Source organism: Antrostomus carolinensis, unplaced genomic scaffold, assembly GCF_000700745.2.
Source record: "Antrostomus carolinensis isolate BGI_N321 unplaced genomic scaffold, ASM70074v2 scaffold366, whole genome shotgun sequence".
NCBI lineage: Eukaryota > Metazoa > Chordata > Aves > Caprimulgiformes > Caprimulgidae > Antrostomus > Antrostomus carolinensis.
The window spans coordinates 37,795-53,896 of record NW_010320916.1 but is presented as its reverse complement, the minus strand read 5'-3'; the positions used below and the strand labels follow the sequence as shown (position 1 = coordinate 53,896).

General features: G+C 54.8%; 1 protein-coding gene across 1 annotated transcript in view; it reads right to left on the bottom strand.

Moving 5' to 3' along the window:
- DRP2 (dystrophin related protein 2) overlaps positions 1-16,102 on the bottom strand; it is an 18,965-nt gene that overhangs the window by 443 nt on the left and 2,420 nt on the right. The window contains exons 2-20 of the mRNA XM_010169700.2: positions 13,682-13,815; positions 12,704-12,860; positions 11,400-11,520; positions 10,602-10,870; positions 9,955-10,101; positions 9,363-9,441; positions 8,113-8,173; positions 7,662-7,723; positions 7,321-7,395; positions 5,180-5,381; positions 4,887-4,972; positions 3,990-4,147; positions 3,696-3,862; positions 3,271-3,382; positions 2,738-2,874; positions 2,380-2,445; positions 1,518-1,583; positions 1,080-1,223; positions 17-407 (exon numbers count right to left, since the gene is read on the bottom strand). Of these exons, the coding sequence (XP_010168002.2) occupies positions 17-407; positions 1,080-1,223; positions 1,518-1,583; positions 2,380-2,445; positions 2,738-2,874; positions 3,271-3,382; positions 3,696-3,862; positions 3,990-4,147; positions 4,887-4,972; positions 5,180-5,381; positions 7,321-7,395; positions 7,662-7,723; positions 8,113-8,173; positions 9,363-9,441; positions 9,955-10,101; positions 10,602-10,870; positions 11,400-11,520; positions 12,704-12,860; positions 13,682-13,815 (2,634 nt within the window). The remainder of the gene's footprint in view (positions 1-16; positions 408-1,079; positions 1,224-1,517; positions 1,584-2,379; positions 2,446-2,737; positions 2,875-3,270; positions 3,383-3,695; positions 3,863-3,989; positions 4,148-4,886; positions 4,973-5,179; positions 5,382-7,320; positions 7,396-7,661; positions 7,724-8,112; positions 8,174-9,362; positions 9,442-9,954; positions 10,102-10,601; positions 10,871-11,399; positions 11,521-12,703; positions 12,861-13,681; positions 13,816-16,102) is intronic.

The window sequence follows — 16,102 nt, the reverse complement described above, 5'->3', positions numbered from 1 at the left end:
CCGTTGCCATTTGACTCTGCCGGAGGCTGGAGAGAAAAGGGAGGTTGTCATGATCCTCTGTCCTTGTCCTCCCCCACTTCTGACCATCCCTTTCTGCCACCGCCCCAGCTCTGCTATGGCAAAGCCCACCCCAAGGATGGGCTCCCCCGGGTCCTTGCTCTGAGAGTACCTGCAGCAGCAGCTCCCTCAGCCGGTGCAGCTGTGATTCCAGCTGCTTGTTGTGGTCCTCCAGGATCTGCATGCGGGTCTCCAGGCGGCTCTTGTGCTGCCGGAGGATTCGTGCTTCTGCCAGGAGCTCATCATTGCGTGGGTCTTGCACTGATTCGGAGGAGCCTGTAGCCAAGGTTGGAGACTCCACTGCCTCATCATGCTGCCATTTCAAACGTCTCAGCTCTCCCTGGAGGATCCTGCAAGACAGCCTATGTCAGCATCACCGCTCTCACACCAACAGAGTTTGCTCTCTCTGCAAACACCCCGCAGCTGCACACTGAGGATGGCCCATGACTCAGAGACAAAACACCCTGGAGGCTTTGCCACATGTGAAGCTTGAGGGCCAACACACTCCTGGACTTTGTCCCTGCACTGCAGAGTGGCCTCCTTGCAGCCCTACCCCGCTCAGGCAGTTTACAGACAGACATGCAACTGCTTCCTCTGAGGCTGAGAACAAGGGCAGGGAAAGCCTCACCACCTCCTGAGCCAAGCTGCCGTGCCCAGAGCCTCACCTCGTGTGGTCCAGAGCAGCACCACCACTGTTCGTGAAGGGCTCAGGGACAAGAGAGACAGTAGTGCCCTGGGCTCACTTCAACCAGTTTGGGCTTCAGAAGGGGAACAGGTTCTGGGGATGGGGGCAGGATCATTTTGGGGAACAGGGTCTTCTCCCTTCCTTGGAGAACACACCCCCACTGAGTGCTCCCATGAAGTTTTAGGGCTCAGCCTAGACACCCTCCAGACCACCCACTCCAATCCCCACCTCCATCTCCAGCAGCTATCTTCTGGATCCTCTCTGAGCTCTGCCAGGCTTCTCCAGCCCCTTCCCCTTCAATTATAAAACCCACTTTCAGAGCTGCCCATGCCCCTACCTGTTTTCATCCTCTAAGTGGGCCAGGATTCTCTCCAGCTCTCCCTTTTCATCCGTGTTGAGGCTTCCTGGAACCTGTTGGTTGCCCCCAGGCTCTCTGTCAGTGATGGGGCTGGAATGGCGCAGCAGATACTGGTCCTCGTCCCTGTTGCAGTAGGTGGAGAAACACCTTAGTGAGGAACACTGGTCTCCATGGATTTGTGTGCCCTTGGGGAAAGACATCCTGGAGGGAGGTGGTTTCATATGGGAGCTCGTTCTGGCTGCCCCAAGTCAAGAACTCAGAAGTGGCTCAGCACCCCTGGGTAGCTGGGGGATGTCCAAGAGCCTCAGACTCAAAGCAGCTGGGAAGGAAAGCATTTCTGTGCCCTAGGCAGGAACAGAGCCACCAGAGCCCTGACTCAGGAGGAGGTGAGAAGGATGGAAAGGAGGTAGAACTCACAGGCTATCGTCAGGGGACAGGTTGTCATTGAAGAAGGAACAGTTCTGGCTTTCCATCTCTGCAAGCCTGGAGGGAAGAGAAACAGGTCGAGATATAGTCAGAGACACTCTGAATGTCTGCTCACTGTTCTCTACCCAGGGCAGCCCCTGCAAGACCCCTTTCTGGCAGGGTCTCCCAGCTCGCCCGCACCAGCCGAACCCTCTTTACAGGCTCTAGAGAGTTTTGCCTTTTTAGAAATCAAAAGACACTGCTGCTCTGGGGTGAGTCTCCAGAACAAAGGGCTGCTCCATGCAGCCAGCTCAGCCTCCTCTCACAGAAGCAAAGGAAAGGGGTGAAAGTGAACCAGCTCCAGCTTAGGGGCTGAGCTACAGGCTTCCTGGGCTTCCTGGGTCCCCACTCTGCCTGGACCCATGGTGAGGACAGAGGCATTACAAACCACAAGGCAGCAGCAATGGGAAGTGTGCAAGCAGCACTGGGGAGCACACAGGCAAAGCAAGACATTGAGGGATCTGCCTGGTGAGAATCCAACCAGCAGCTCATGCTGGGAAGAACAGGAGGGTACATGGAGGCTGCTTCATCACCAAGACACCTGCTGTCAAATACATGGTGTTTTCTGTTGGTTTGCGTGGAATCAGTTGTGTCCCAGGCAGGAATAATGTGGTGCAGGCAGGTTTGCCTGACCCTGCAGCTGCCTCTTCCCAACAGCGCTGCAGCCAGCCTCTGCCTGCCAGGCAGCACACTGGGAGTCGTGGAGGGGGCTGCAGGTAGCAGGAGCTCACCACACATCTGCCCAAAAACCCATCCACACCCACTGGAGTCATGCTCCATGCCCTGGCATGACAGCAGTGCCCACTGGTGATACCTGCTGGCAAAGTGCTCGATCCGGGAGTGGGTGTCAGCGTGCGGTAACATCGGGGAGGAGGTGGGTCTGGAAGAGATGCACACTGGTCAGCAAGGCTTGGCAGTCCTCACTCAAAGCTAGTGCTTGGAGAAGCTGCCCTGCTCTCACTTGGGCTGAGAAGAGCCAGGGACAGGCTAGAGAGGGAGACTGAAAACTCTGTTTCTCCAAGAATGAGGTGCCGTGACCCCCAGAGTAAGTGCCCCTCTCCAGCCCTCCCACAGGAGCTCTGTCTCACAGCTGAGGTGCTGCTTCCAATCATGGAGGCCACTTCTCAGTCAGAGTCAAAAAGCACAGCCCAGATCCAGCTCAGACAACTCACGTCTCAGAGAAGTCAGCCTCGAGTACGGACTGGACGGGCAGGTAACCCCTCTGTGGGTGCTTGCTGAAGTACTGCTTGGACCGAAACTTGTTCTTCAGCGTTGTGGCAAAGTCTCTCATGTTCTCACTGGACGTGGTCTGCATAGACACAAACATTACCAAGGTGCTGCTTAATGAAAAGTAGGGGACCACAGGTCAGCATCTGCAGGAAAGAAGTCCCTTCAGGCTGGGCACGAGCTCCATGGAGGAGGAGGCAGACACAAGTGAGGGAGCAAGGAGGGCACATGGCAGCTCTGTCAGCCTGTCATGGGGCCTGGCACAAGCCAGGCTGGAGCATTGGTGGATGCCATGCATCCCACTCACCACAAGCCCCAGAACAGCAAGGACACAGGCAACCTCCAGCATGCAGAGGGGAACAAAAACATACAAGGGATCCACTTCTGGGGCTGCACCAGCCTGAACATCACAAGACTGCTGCCATTGATAGGGACCTGCTCTGAGTCAAAGCCCTCCCAGCCCAGCTCAGCTCCGTACCGGAGTGTAGTACTCCATGATGGGGTAGTGCAGCTTGTTGCCCTTGCTGGCTCTCCCGGTGAGGAAGCAAGTCTGGCAGATATCCACATTGAACTGCTTCAGGCTCCGATACCTGGAGAGATTGAGTCACAGGGAGGCAGTGAGAGTGAGCAAACCCACATAATTTTAGAGCCCAAGGAGAGCTCAGCAGGGGACAGAGTGGTCTGTGTTGCTCTCACACAGCACTGAACCCACAGTGCTGATGGCTGAAGTCCCCAGAAAAACATCTTCTTCCTTCCCCTCTGCTGGCACCTGGTCCGACCTGCCTGAAACACTGCTTCTGCAGAGCTCCAGGTTCCCCCAACCACCCAGAGAAAATTCATTTCCCTCTTGCAGGACACCATGCACTTCCCTTGGGGGCCAAGGTCCCATATCACAACCCCTACCTGAAGCCCTTGATGGGGCACTGCCGGCAGACAGAGCACTTGGTCTGGTGTTTCACCTGCTCAGCCATGGTCACCCGGTGCAGCACGGCCAGCCACACCATGGACTGAGGCTCCAGGTTGGCCCATTCCAGAAACTGGGACGCCTCAATGGCAGGCTTCCCATTGCTCTGGGGAGGGGAGAGGAAGGGGCTGCTCAGAGCAAGAACCCAGCTGTGATGGGGCACAAGCTCCTTGCCACCTCCACCAGCATGGCTGCTGCAGAGGGGACAGCATGGGCCAGGGCATCCTACTCACAAAGCGGAAGCAGCTGCGGATGCTGGGCTCCACATTGCTGCCCCCAAATGCTGCCACCTCCCCCAGCTGACGTGGGACCTGAATGGCCTCGTGGAGCAGGACGCCAAGGTGCCGCTGGTCACACAGTCCCCCGGCGTTCGCCACTTGGCTGAAGAGATCTGGCAGCAGGATGGACACACAGCCCTGTTAGAGACACGGCTGGTGCCCCAACACAGCGGGCAGGATGCAGGCATGGGGGAGCGGTGTGTGGATCAGAGCCAGGGCCCCACCACCTGTCTCCAGCAGGGACCTCAAATAAGAGGGAAAAACTGAGCTATGATTTAATAACCTTTCCCAGTGTCCTTCAGCTCCCAATAGCCAGGAGTTCAGAGCCTTCTTGAGACAGTTACACACATCACCTCTCTAACAGCCACAGCTGGCCTGTCCTCTATCAATCTGCCCAATCCCTTTATTTCCCCCCTCGGTGCTTCCTACACTAACCCCTCCGCAGCATCCCATGGCAGACAGTACCCTGCTTCAAATGCAATGAGGAAAGGGGCTTCCTTTAATTTGTCTGAAACCTCCTTGGCCAGTCATGCACCCTCAGGTTTCTTCCTTCTGGGAGGCACTGGATGACTGTTGCCTCTTTGCCTTCTCTGCACTGTTCCTTATAGTGCCATACAAGCAAGATCACCGCAGCACCAGTCAGTCTGCAAAAATGCCTCTTAATTTAGGCAGCGTGGGCTTGGGGAGGGAGAGAGGGAGAGGTGGTGGTGCAAACAGATTAGTCACTGCTGTAGGAAAGCTGTTTCTCTGCTCTTTCTGGGCAAAGAAGGGCTAAACCAGGAAACAAAAGCACTCCCACTTTCCCCAGGTTACTGAACACCAGACCCTAGGGGAGGGAGATGGGGAACTCACACTGAAACTTCTCCTTGACCTCTGTCCCGCACAGACACGCAATGCCCGTCTTGAAGGAGAGAGCCCTCATCTTCCCGCTGCGGCCACTGCAAGGTGAGATATTGCACAGGTTTGCAAATGTTTTGGAGGGATTTTTTTTATGCTGGGGGGGTCAGCAAGGCAAGTCCACACTAGGCAGCCACCTTGCTTAGTGGCCAGGACCTTTTTGCAGCACTGCCGGTGGGAAGAGCAACTCAGGTTTCCTTCTAATCATGGCAGCCCGACAACTCAGGGGGATGCTGAGGGACTGGTACCTGTCAAAGACATTCAGCAGCCAGTTGAGGCTCATGTCCACGCAGAGGGGCACATTCACCAGGATGCCCCGCTCCTCCTCCAGCCTCTCGTAGAGGGCAGTCAGGCAGTGGATGACCTCCACCACGTCCATCGCCCGGTCGCTGGGCTGCAGGTCATGCTCATTGAAGATTTCCAAGGCTGTGGCCAGGGTCACCATGTCCACTGCACAGAAGACACAGGTGAAGGGATCAGAGGCAGAGAGGAAAATGGGAGAGGTGAGAACCAAGAGGAGGGAGATCCAGCCCTGCTGTGGTGGGGAAGATGCTGTGAGAATGGGCACAGCTCCCAGAATTGCTCTCCCACCCACAAACCCTTCCCAGAGTACCCACATCTCCACCTATAGTCAAACTTGAGCCACCATTCTGTGTGACCTCCCTGTTGCTGTAGCCAGCCATGGCCATGAGAACACCAGCCGTGCAAGGCTCCGTGCAGAGCCACAGGCACCCAGAGATGGCCTCTGTAGGTGCTGGGTCCCTGGAGGGCTGGTGTGGGGAGGTGAGAGGGCACAGTCACACAGACCCCTACAAGCAGCTGCCCAGAGGTGCAGTCTTGTCTCCAGCTCTGACTGGCAGCGTGTGTCGAGGCACAAACCTCAAACAGGGCCAGGACAGGGTGAGCTTCCCTGGCTGCACTGCCTTCAGATTGCTATGGACGCAGGCTGCATGTGTACTGTGTTTGGCAGCCAGCAATCTTTCCTTCCTGAAAGTCTTTCTGTTTCTGAGATCGTTTATGTTCCCAGGGGATTATGTGCCACTTCCACACTGTAACTTCACTCTATGGAAAAGTCCTCCCTTCTCCTGTCAAAGCTGCTGACAGTTGCACTGGGGACCCCCAGTTGACATGCCAGCGAGTATTGCTCCTGCTCACCCTCGCATCCACACATGGCTGCACATGGCTCTGACATGTCCCACACTGCCTCTTGCCCACAATGGCCACTCACTCCACCAAACCTCCTGTCATGGGGAAGCTGCCTTGGCAGCCTCCTTGCCCTTCTCAAGTATGTCTTCACTAAGAAGAACTTATTCAAGTTCTTCCACATCATTTCTGGGCAACCAAAGATGCACGAGCAGCACACAGAAGGGCTCTGCTTTCTTCTCTGTCCTTTCCCTCACCATACCTGGTGTTTCTGCGGCCACTGCTGCATGGACAGCTTTGCAGGGTGGGGAAAGCTAACTGCTGCTTTCCTCCATTTGCACTACACCAGCTCTGAATGTCCCCAGGTATAGGACAGCCTGGTCACCACAGTGTCATGAAAATACTCTGCAGTCAGGGTTCAACTCCCTCAAGTACCAAACCTCCTCTCATCCTCACTCATCGCCTTTTTCCAAGACATCAAGGAGCACAGGTCTGCCTGGAATCCCCACTGCTGCCTAGCTGTGTCTCCTCTCCTCCCCTCCATCCAGAACGATTAATTCAGGAGGGGGTTTTCCCTTATCCTGCTGCTTAATTTTGACAGAGCCTTAGGTGAGAGGCCTTGCCAAAAGCTCTCCAGCAGCCGAGGATCTATCAGATTTCTGTGTGCCTGCTCACTGATTCCCCCAGAAACTCCTCAGCAGTTTCCAGGGAGCAGCTGCCTCTTGGAGAGCTGTGTGTCGTGTTGAACTCCTACCACATCATTTTCACCTGGCTATTAATTCTTGTTTTAACTGGAGTTTTACCAACAGTGCAGAAGTCAGGTTTATTGGTTCCCTTCCTCCTCTTTAAGTAGTGAAGCCCTCTCTGCCCCTGCCAGTGATGCTGGCGTCTCCTCTCAGTTACATCCACAGCTTCTCCAGGCTCCCTTGAAGCTCCTGGGTGAGCCCCTGCCTGATCCCACAGCTTTGTAACTCTGAGCTGGACCACTTTGTTCTCAAATCCCTTTGACTAACACCTGCCCTTGAGGCATTTCCACCCTAAGCCTGCAAAGAAAGGCGCTGACACAGACACCTCGCTGGCGGATTTGCTCAGCTTTCTAGCCATAGGCTCATCTTCCTAGGGCTTCTCGCCTCAGCTGCTTGTCCCCTGGTGGGATCCTGCCTTTGATGTGCTGATAAAAGCTTCTGTTAGTTTAATGCCTTTATCGAGGGAGACTCAGCAGGAGGGAAATACTTCCAGCACTCACATCTCAGGGCTTTTTGCACCCGACGTAGTTTCATAGCTGTCCGATACGCTGAGAACTTGATGTTGTTCAAATCCGCTGCAGAAACACAGGAAAAGAATAAAACCACAGCTCGACATCCTTATCTCCAGGGCAGGAAGCAGCAGTTGCAGCTCCCAGACACCGGCCCCACCAGCAGAAGAGTGCTTGTGGGAGGAGTCAGGGCAGAGCCTGGCAGGAGGTCGCACCCCAGTGCTTTTGGGGGTCCTGTGCCACAGAGGGGAGCAGGTGGGCTGGGGGATCTCACATCTCACCCCACACTGTGAAAAGGTGGATGCTACTTGATGCTGTGGCAGCCTCCTTACCCAGTGTCTGGTACAACTCCGTCATCTTCGGGTGGTCCCAGCACGTGGTCTGGGCCTGGTGGCTGGAAAGAAAATAGAAGGAAACCAAGAGTCAAGCTGGGAATTAAGCAGCTGCCATGAGAGATGAAAAGAAAGACCCAGCCAGCCCTGGGAGCAAGTTCCCCAGTGGCTACAGACACCAGGGCTGCTGCACCCCGGTCAGCACACTCCCCAGGCACAGCAGTGTGGAAGTTGCCCCAGCAGGATGTCTCCACTTGCTGCCAGTGATCTCCTCATCAGGGGCAGCTTGGCAGGCAGGGACAGCCTGGCTCTGACAGGCTGGGGACGACACGCTTTGGTGGAGGTCAGTGCTCAGACCAGGCCACTCACTGCCCCTGCTCCTAATTGGTCCCCAGTTCCTGTTCCCACTGGGCCAGAGAAGACCACGGGCTGTGGTTGGGAGCACACTCACTTGATGTAGTATGGCACTTTGTTGGGGGAAATGGCTCGCTCCCAGGGGACCTGGACAGAGGCTGCAAAGAGAGACACAGATGTCAGATCAACACCAAGTGCTCCTTTAGGTTGATGCTGTTTCTGATGAGAGCCTGGTGGGACTGTGTCAGCAGGTAGGTGCCTCTGAAGAACCTGTTCCTTCCCACCCCAGCTGGAGGTGTTGGAGTGGGCAAGCAGATGCTGCCCATAAGAGAGGCATAAGACTGCTGGTCATGTCAGAGGCATTTTGCCTCTCTTGTGACAGGGGCTCTGAATCTGGCTGAGCTCAGAACTGAGGAGGGGACACTTCCTGATGCTTTTGATGATGCCCAAGGCAACCCTATGGTCACCAGTGGGCAGGTCTCATAGCAGCTGTGATTTACTCACAGGCTTGTGCCAGGCTTGGGCACCTGCTATTCGCATTGCTCATGTTCTGTGTGTCAGCTGCAGCATCTCAGGGAGATGACACATCCCATACCAGTTGCCTGCCACCCTATGTTTGATATCTAAAGGACAAAAGCCCTTTTATGACCCTCAGCTATTTTCCCTTGTCACAGGCAGCTTATCAATTCCAGTAACTGGAAAAGTCACTCTTCCCTTCAGATAGGAGATCATTGTCTGCAGAGAAACACAGGCCAACAAACCCCACTGACATCTGGAGATCCTGCAGGGCTCAGCATTTCCGAGGATGGACCCCAGACTCTGGAGCACAACCTGCTGCCCAACCTTTGCAGGTCTGAGAGCTGTCAGCCCACAGCAGCTCAGCTCTGTAGGAACTGCATGGCTCCATCTCACCACACGAATGAAAACCTCCTTAAAGTGCACATTTTTGGCCTCCAAATGACTAACAGGAGTTATGGGGGACTGCCTTTTTCTGCCACATGTTGTCTTGCCCACGCAGTCTCTAAGGTTGGCACAGTCCCCTTATCACCTGAGAGCTGCTGCTGCTGTGAGTGTCACAGCTCTGCACTCTGAAGGGGAACCACACTCATGTCCCACCCTTGGTCCCACAGGGTGAGGTAGCAAAACACTAACTTTGGGAGACACCTCCTGCTCTGGTTCCTGTGCACCAGGCACTGGCCTGGACCCTTTTCTAGCTGTGTGCGTGACTCTGGGGTCTCTGGGCTCAGCACAGGACTCTGCACCCCACTGTCCTGTGCCACAGCCCAGGCTAAGCCACTCTGCAGAGGCAGCCTCATGGTGGGAAGCCAGGAGGACCCGCTTACGTACAGGAGAGGAAGTGTTGGGAGCCTGGTCCAAAGTCCCGGTGCGCATCTTGGAGCTGCTTCAGGCGTTCGTTTATGGAGGCCTGGAGAATGGGACAGAAGAATTCAGCAGCAGCCCATCAGGCATTTCAGATTGAAGCCCCATTCAGGAAGGCTTGTGGAAGGACTCAGACATGCCCCAGTATGCAGGTCCTCTTCCTTCCTCACCTGCCTTGGTATTTGCATTCCCCAGTCTGCTCAGCCCTCTACATCTCCTCCCACAGGCTGAGGCAGCACAGGCTGCAGCTTACCTGTATCCATATTTTCACAGATATCAACAAAACCACAGCTGATACCAAACCCCCATCAGATCCAAATTCTCCTCAGACATCATCCTTTGTTCCTCCCATTGCTTTTTCCTGCTTAAGACCTCTACAGGTTTACCAGCCACTTTCCTCACACAGAACTGATGCTCTCCTCCTCCAGGAACATCAGCTATACCATCCTCCTGTGCCAAGCCTTACTTTATTGTCCTTGAAGCTCAGCAGTGACAGCCCTTCACCAGCATCCTCCCATCTATGGTTTACTTGCAGTGCTTGGTCCTGACTCCTTCCCACCTGCAGCTGCTTCCAGCGCGTGTTGATCTGCTCCAGGGTACGAGAGTTCTCCATGGACAGGTGGACATCTGAGATGGCAAGCTGGTGTGCAAGATCATTGACTACTTTCACCCCATCCTTCATGGGGGAGAGCTCCTCTTTGAACAGCTGGAGTCCCGTGCCCAGGGGAACAGGCACAGGGCAGGGGAAGAAGGAAAAGAAGCAGGTGAGTGGTCAGGACTTGGATCTGATTCCTCTGCTATAAGCTAGGGTGGGCTAGTGGCTGGCAAGACCCTGCTGACTAACCCTCCCACAGGACACCTTGGAGGGGAGAAACAAAACCCAACCCAAACCATCCAGGCTGCAGATTTCTCAAATCTCCTGAGAAGTGGGATGTGAACAATGGCTCATCTGTGCTGAGCCACTGTACCTGTGTAAGGTCTGTGCCATGACAAGGTGCTCAGCACAGCCAATTGCTCAGGACCACGAGGGCTAAATCCACTCTCACAAAGCTAAGGGGCAGTCAGAGGGAGCACATGGCCCCCAAGACGCCAAGTGATGAGGCTGCATTGGACTGAGCAGTGGGGAGGAGCAGCACTGCCCTCCTGGGGAGCAACATCTCATAATCTCTGAGGCCAAAGCTGGAGCCTTCTCAGAGCCAGAAGTACCTTGGTTGACTGGATGTGCTCTGGCAAGGAGTCAATGAAGAGGTCTCCAATGGGTTCCCAGGTTTCACACACGCTTTCAGCCTGGTCCAGTGTCACGATGAGCTCCTCCATGGCTCCTTTAATCTCTAGCAGCTGCTCCAGTGTCCGTTCGATGTGACGATGCTGATCCACACACCGGGCTGTGAGCTTCTCCCACAGCTCACTGGCCACGTTCGCCTGCTTCCAGACAAAGCGGCTGATGTTTTGGATCCGGTGCCGAGGAGAGACATCTGTAAAAGCAAAGCAGGAGAGGAACAGAGAGCAAAAATGAGAGCTCAGCCCAGAGAAGGGTGGTAAAGAGATGGAGGGAGAGCAGGGAAAAGGGAGATAAAAAAAAATCTAAAGAAAACTGGAAAGAGGGAGGGAAACCAAGTGGTAATAGTATCCATGGCTGCACCAGCTCCTCTAGGTATCCAGCTTGCCCACAGAGCTCTGTCTGCTCTCTGTCTGTCCTCACAGGCACAAGCCCCACTGCCCTGTAAAAACCTACCCCAGAGCACATCTGATACTGTCTCACGAGATGCACTCCACCATGGGCTTTGCCAGCAGCCTCTGCCTTTGCCTGGGACAGAAGCACCGATCTGCACCGCTCTGACCTTTGGCCAAAGGACTGGAAACAACCTGGTGCGTGATGGTGTGAGGTAGAGCACTGACTGTGGCACACTGGCCGCTTTGTGCCACACCAACCACCTCCATCCATCCTCTCTGGTCCAGCCCAGGAGGAGCTGTGCTATGGAAGGAAGGGGGAGCTCCACAGACCTTTGCTTTCTGAATTTGGTTCTTCTAATTCCTCAAACGGATGCTGGGAAAGGAACGCCTGTGCTGACTCCAGGACAGAGTAAATGTACGGTCCCCGAGATTTCACTTCTTCCATGAAAGCCTGGAGAGCAGAGCACAGAGATGAGACAGCAGGCTGAGCTGGAGAATCACGCCTCTGCTACCCCAAGCCTTACTTTATCATGCCCCCATGCTGCTGCTGCAGTGATTTATTTAATCCAGGGCCCAAACCCCACTGGTGACACAGAGAGAAGTTAACAGAGAATTATTTTTCCAGTTCAGGGAAGGAATGACCATCAGCAAGAAGGTGGATCCTGCAGAGATGTGAACTGCAGCTTTGCTGGAGGGGGGAGGCAAAGCAGCAAGCCCGGAAAGTTGTGTTAAGCCAGGGCTGTGCAAAAGGAACTGCTTCACTGATGATTGCTTTCACAGGCACTGCTTGGAGATGCTCCTCACACAGCAAGAGCACGGACGTGCAAACAGTCCTTCCAGTTGCTGTTCAGCAACAGGTCCAGCTGCTGGAAGAGCAAGGAGGGGAACAGCAGAATGCCCCAAAGCATCTTGCCAGGGCAGACTTCAGAGGCAGGCTGGTTTAGGATGTCCTCTCCTCCCCTCCAGCTGCAGCCCCACACTGGTGCTGTCTGCTGGATTGGCTATTTGTGAGCCGGGGAAGTGGCTAGGTCCAGTGGGGATGAGGGATAGCAACAGTGCAACAGTTTAGTTTTGTTTTCAAGGTACAAACAACTAAAGCCCGACAGCCACTGGCAGTGAGAAGGAAATGCTCTGATCAGGGAAGCAGGAAACTCTGATCTGTCTGGGTTTACCCCAGTTTCAGATACCATGCTAATGTGCTCCTGCAGGAACCACTCATGTCCAGACCACCCATTGGCCTTTAGACCAACCAAGCTCCTCAGGCTCCAGGATCCCAACCACAGAGGCCAGTGAGAGGCAACTCCCTCTGTTGCAGAGGTAGGATGTAAGGAAGAAACAAGGAGAGAAGTGGTGGAGCCCACTACCAGCTCTAAAACCTGCAGGTGACTTGAGGCTGTAATGCAGATTTATTGTCTAAAACCAGACAGTCTCTGCCTGTCACATGCTGCAGGTATTTGCTACCAGACTGGGGCTCTGCCTTTCCACAGGAAGCAGATATGGAGCTGGGCAAGCACTGGTGCACTCACACGCCGTGGGCACAGGCAGTGACACGAGGTGGGGGTCCCAGGCAGGGCTGCCCACCTGCAGCTCATCTTAGTAGTGAACAGTGGCAGGGAAGGTGTGAGGGAACTTACTGCGTGTGTCTCCTTTTCCTGCTGCACCAGGAGGACATCACCCCGCAGGGGCAGCTGTGCCGAGAGCTCCTCATCCTTCTGCCCAAGCCAGTCTATGATCTCCTGGAGAGGCACCTGCAGCTTCCCACTGTGGTCAGAAAAGGCCTCCAGCCGAGCCCTGGCAGGAGAGTAAGGACAGCAGGATGGTAGTCAGATGGACAGGAGAGAAGCAGGTTCCTCAGGGAGGGGAGGCGCAGCATCGCGGCTGGGATGGTGACCCCCAGGCACCCACAGGACCCCACCAGTGACTGGCAGCACACCTCAGCACGGGCTGTTTGTGACCCTCAGCCAGCACAGATGCTGCTTCACCAGGTGGGGTGATGCATGGAGACATCAGGGAGAGGAAACCCTGAGGCTGTTCATCACCCTGGAACCCAGAGCAGAGGACAGAGTCTCTCCATGCCTGCCCCTGGGTCGGGGCTGTGCTCTGGCCAGCACCACGGGCTTGGCTCAGCATTTACATGACTGGGTAGCTTCCAGGAGCCTTGCACTAAGGCAGGAGACAATTAACACGCCCCAGTTAAGCTCTCCGTCATGCTGGCTTTGGAGCTGCAACCTCTGACAGTCTGGAAGGCATGTTCCCCCCGCGTGGTGGAGAGGGCTCCCAGCGAAGGGACAAGTGCAGAGGAGGTGGTGGCAAGGCCGTGGGGCAAAAAGGGACAGCAGCAGCAGAGGATGGAGATAAAAGCAGAAAGCAAGCAGGAGTGAAGGAGGGGAGGGAGAAGAGGATGGGATGGGTGGAAATGGAGGGGATGCTTTTCAGCGTAGGGAGAAAGACTCAGAGGTCTGTGGAAACTGAGGGGAAACCGAACCAAGGTCACTGTGAATTCTTGCGGCTCATCAAGCAAATAAGTTCAAAAACCTCCTGACAAGCACATGCAGCAGGCAAGGCTGGAAGGCCAGGCCAGCCCGGAGCTTGCTCTAGGCAAGGACTCTTACCGAAGGCTGTGGGATTTCTTTTTGATCTCGTTCCAGCAAAGATTCATCTCCAGAGGAGCCTGGAGCCCAGCGGCACTGCTCAGAGCCCGGGGAGTTACACACGAAGGTCCTGCACCATCCTGTGAGTCTTCAGCCTGGGCAGAAACAGAACCACGCTGCATCCAGAGATCACTGTCCAGTGCCTATGGCACTTGCCTGGAGACACCTACCCCCTTCTGTCCTGACCCTGACTGGCTTTTCAGCTCTTAAGAGGGATGCCTTGCTCCTGGAGGGCCCTGTCAGCACCTCCAGGGAAGCTCTTGGCTGTGCCTGGAGGAAGGATGAAGTGCCATCTCCAGCAGCAATAAGAGCAAATGTTGAAGAAAGGTCTGAATGCACATGTCCTGTCCCGCAGGATCTCTGTGCTCCTCAGTTATCCAGCAATGAACTTAACTCACTGCTAGATTTTAAATCAGAGCTGGCCCTTGTGTGTCACAGTCGCTGCAGGGCTAAGGGTAATCTCTTTCCATACTGTATAGGACTGCTGTGCTTTGAGGAGCAACAGGACCCACCTAGGGACCAAGGGGGACTGCCAACCTCTTTACACCATCCTCAGTAGTGGGAGCTGCCACCTGCTCCTCTACAGAAGCACAGGGATATTCCCTGCCTGCACAGCAAATCTGAGATGCCGCTTCTGCTCCACAGATGCTGCTTCTCCTCTGCTCCTCCTCAGAATGAGCAGTGGTGGGAGGGATGCTCTGAGAGGCCTTGGAGCAGATGACAGCAGATCCTAACCTAGACACATGAAGGAAGCACACTTTGCATCACTCATCCTGGAAAACCAGATGCTGATCCCTGGACAACAAATCCGCAGTGGATAGGGGAAGGAATCCTTTCCTAAGCCTTTAGCACTGTATCATGCTCCAGCTTGTGATGGCAGTGAAGATCTTCTTGCACTTGCTGAAACACACACCAGCAGGACTGGAAGCATCTCACATAGGACTCAGTGAGTGAGAGGGGATTTCCTCTCAGGAAAAAACATAGTTTGTTGTGCAAAACACAGGGACACGTTGCATTTCCACAAGTGAGATGTTGATGTGCTTTGTTGGGGAAATGGCAGCATTTTGATCTAATGCTACTTTGATATTAGAGCTCATTTGTGATAATTATCCCCAGGTGATTAATCAACCATAAGTAACTGCATTAGCACTTTCTAAACAGTGCATACAACAGGCATCCCTTTGCCAGAGAGAAAGCAGCAGCTCTTTCAAGGGGAATGTGCAGACACTTGTCATTTGCCCTGTTCAGGGGCTCCTGGAGGTGTCCAGGACAGAGATCCAGCCAAGCCAAGGAGGACAACAGGCAGAAGGAAACCACCAGACAAGGAATTTGGCCACACAGCTCAAACAATACTTCATCCATGCCAGTTCTCAGAAAGAAATCAAATGATTGCCAAGACTGGTGCTAAGTTTGCTTCATCTAAGAACATCTAACAGTAGGCTGTTCACCCCGTCCTGCCACTCCAGGAGCACCAAGAAAACAGAGAAAACAATCACCCACAGAGTTCACAGGAATCTTGGAGCCATGAATAATAAACCACTCAAGCTAAAACTACTGCTTGCACATAAAAACCCCCATAACAATACTCTGCATGTGCACATCCTCATGACACTGCAGTAAGTTAGCCCCACAGTGCTGACAAGGAACTCTCCAGCCCTCCCCTCTATCCCAGGTGATACCAAAGGAGGGGATCAGCTCTACCTGGTGTAAGCGCAACAGCAGGACAGCTCAGCAGACACCACAGTCCTCCCAGCCTTGTTTAAGAAGTTAAAAGCCCATCAAGCCTGTAACTCACAGACCATGCCCAGTAGATGAGCACCAGTGACGGTGGCCAAGCAAAGGCCAGGTGTTGAACATCTGCTTCCCTAGGACAAAACCCCGGGAAGCGAGCAGAGGGAAAAAGCAGTGCTACCCTCTGAGCATCCCCTACGAACCCCTTCCCCAGAGCCGCAGCAGCAGCAGCCTGGATCCACGTTCCCCTTCCACCCTCGACCAGCTTTATTTTCAGGTGCAGAACACTCACGTGGGCTCTGGCGAGCACATCTGCCTGTGCTGATCCGCAGATCCACCGCAGGACCCCTCAGCTTTGCCAGAGGAGCGGGCATCGCCTCCCACCCCTCCGGGTGCCGCCAGGCAGCACCCGGCAGGGAAGCCGGCAAGCGCCGTGTGCTTCACAGAGCGGGGCCACCCTGAGCACTGACCCCCCAGGAATCTGGAGGGGGGCGGGAGTGCCTCGCCACCAGCCTCAATCCCAGCTTTGTCCGGTGGCATTCCAGCAGCCTCCAACCTGCCTTAACCTCTGTGGTGCCATCGTGGCTGCCCACAAAGCAGAAGAGGGGCAGAGATCTGCCCACTGCAGGGCACCCCGGTGTGAGAAAGCAC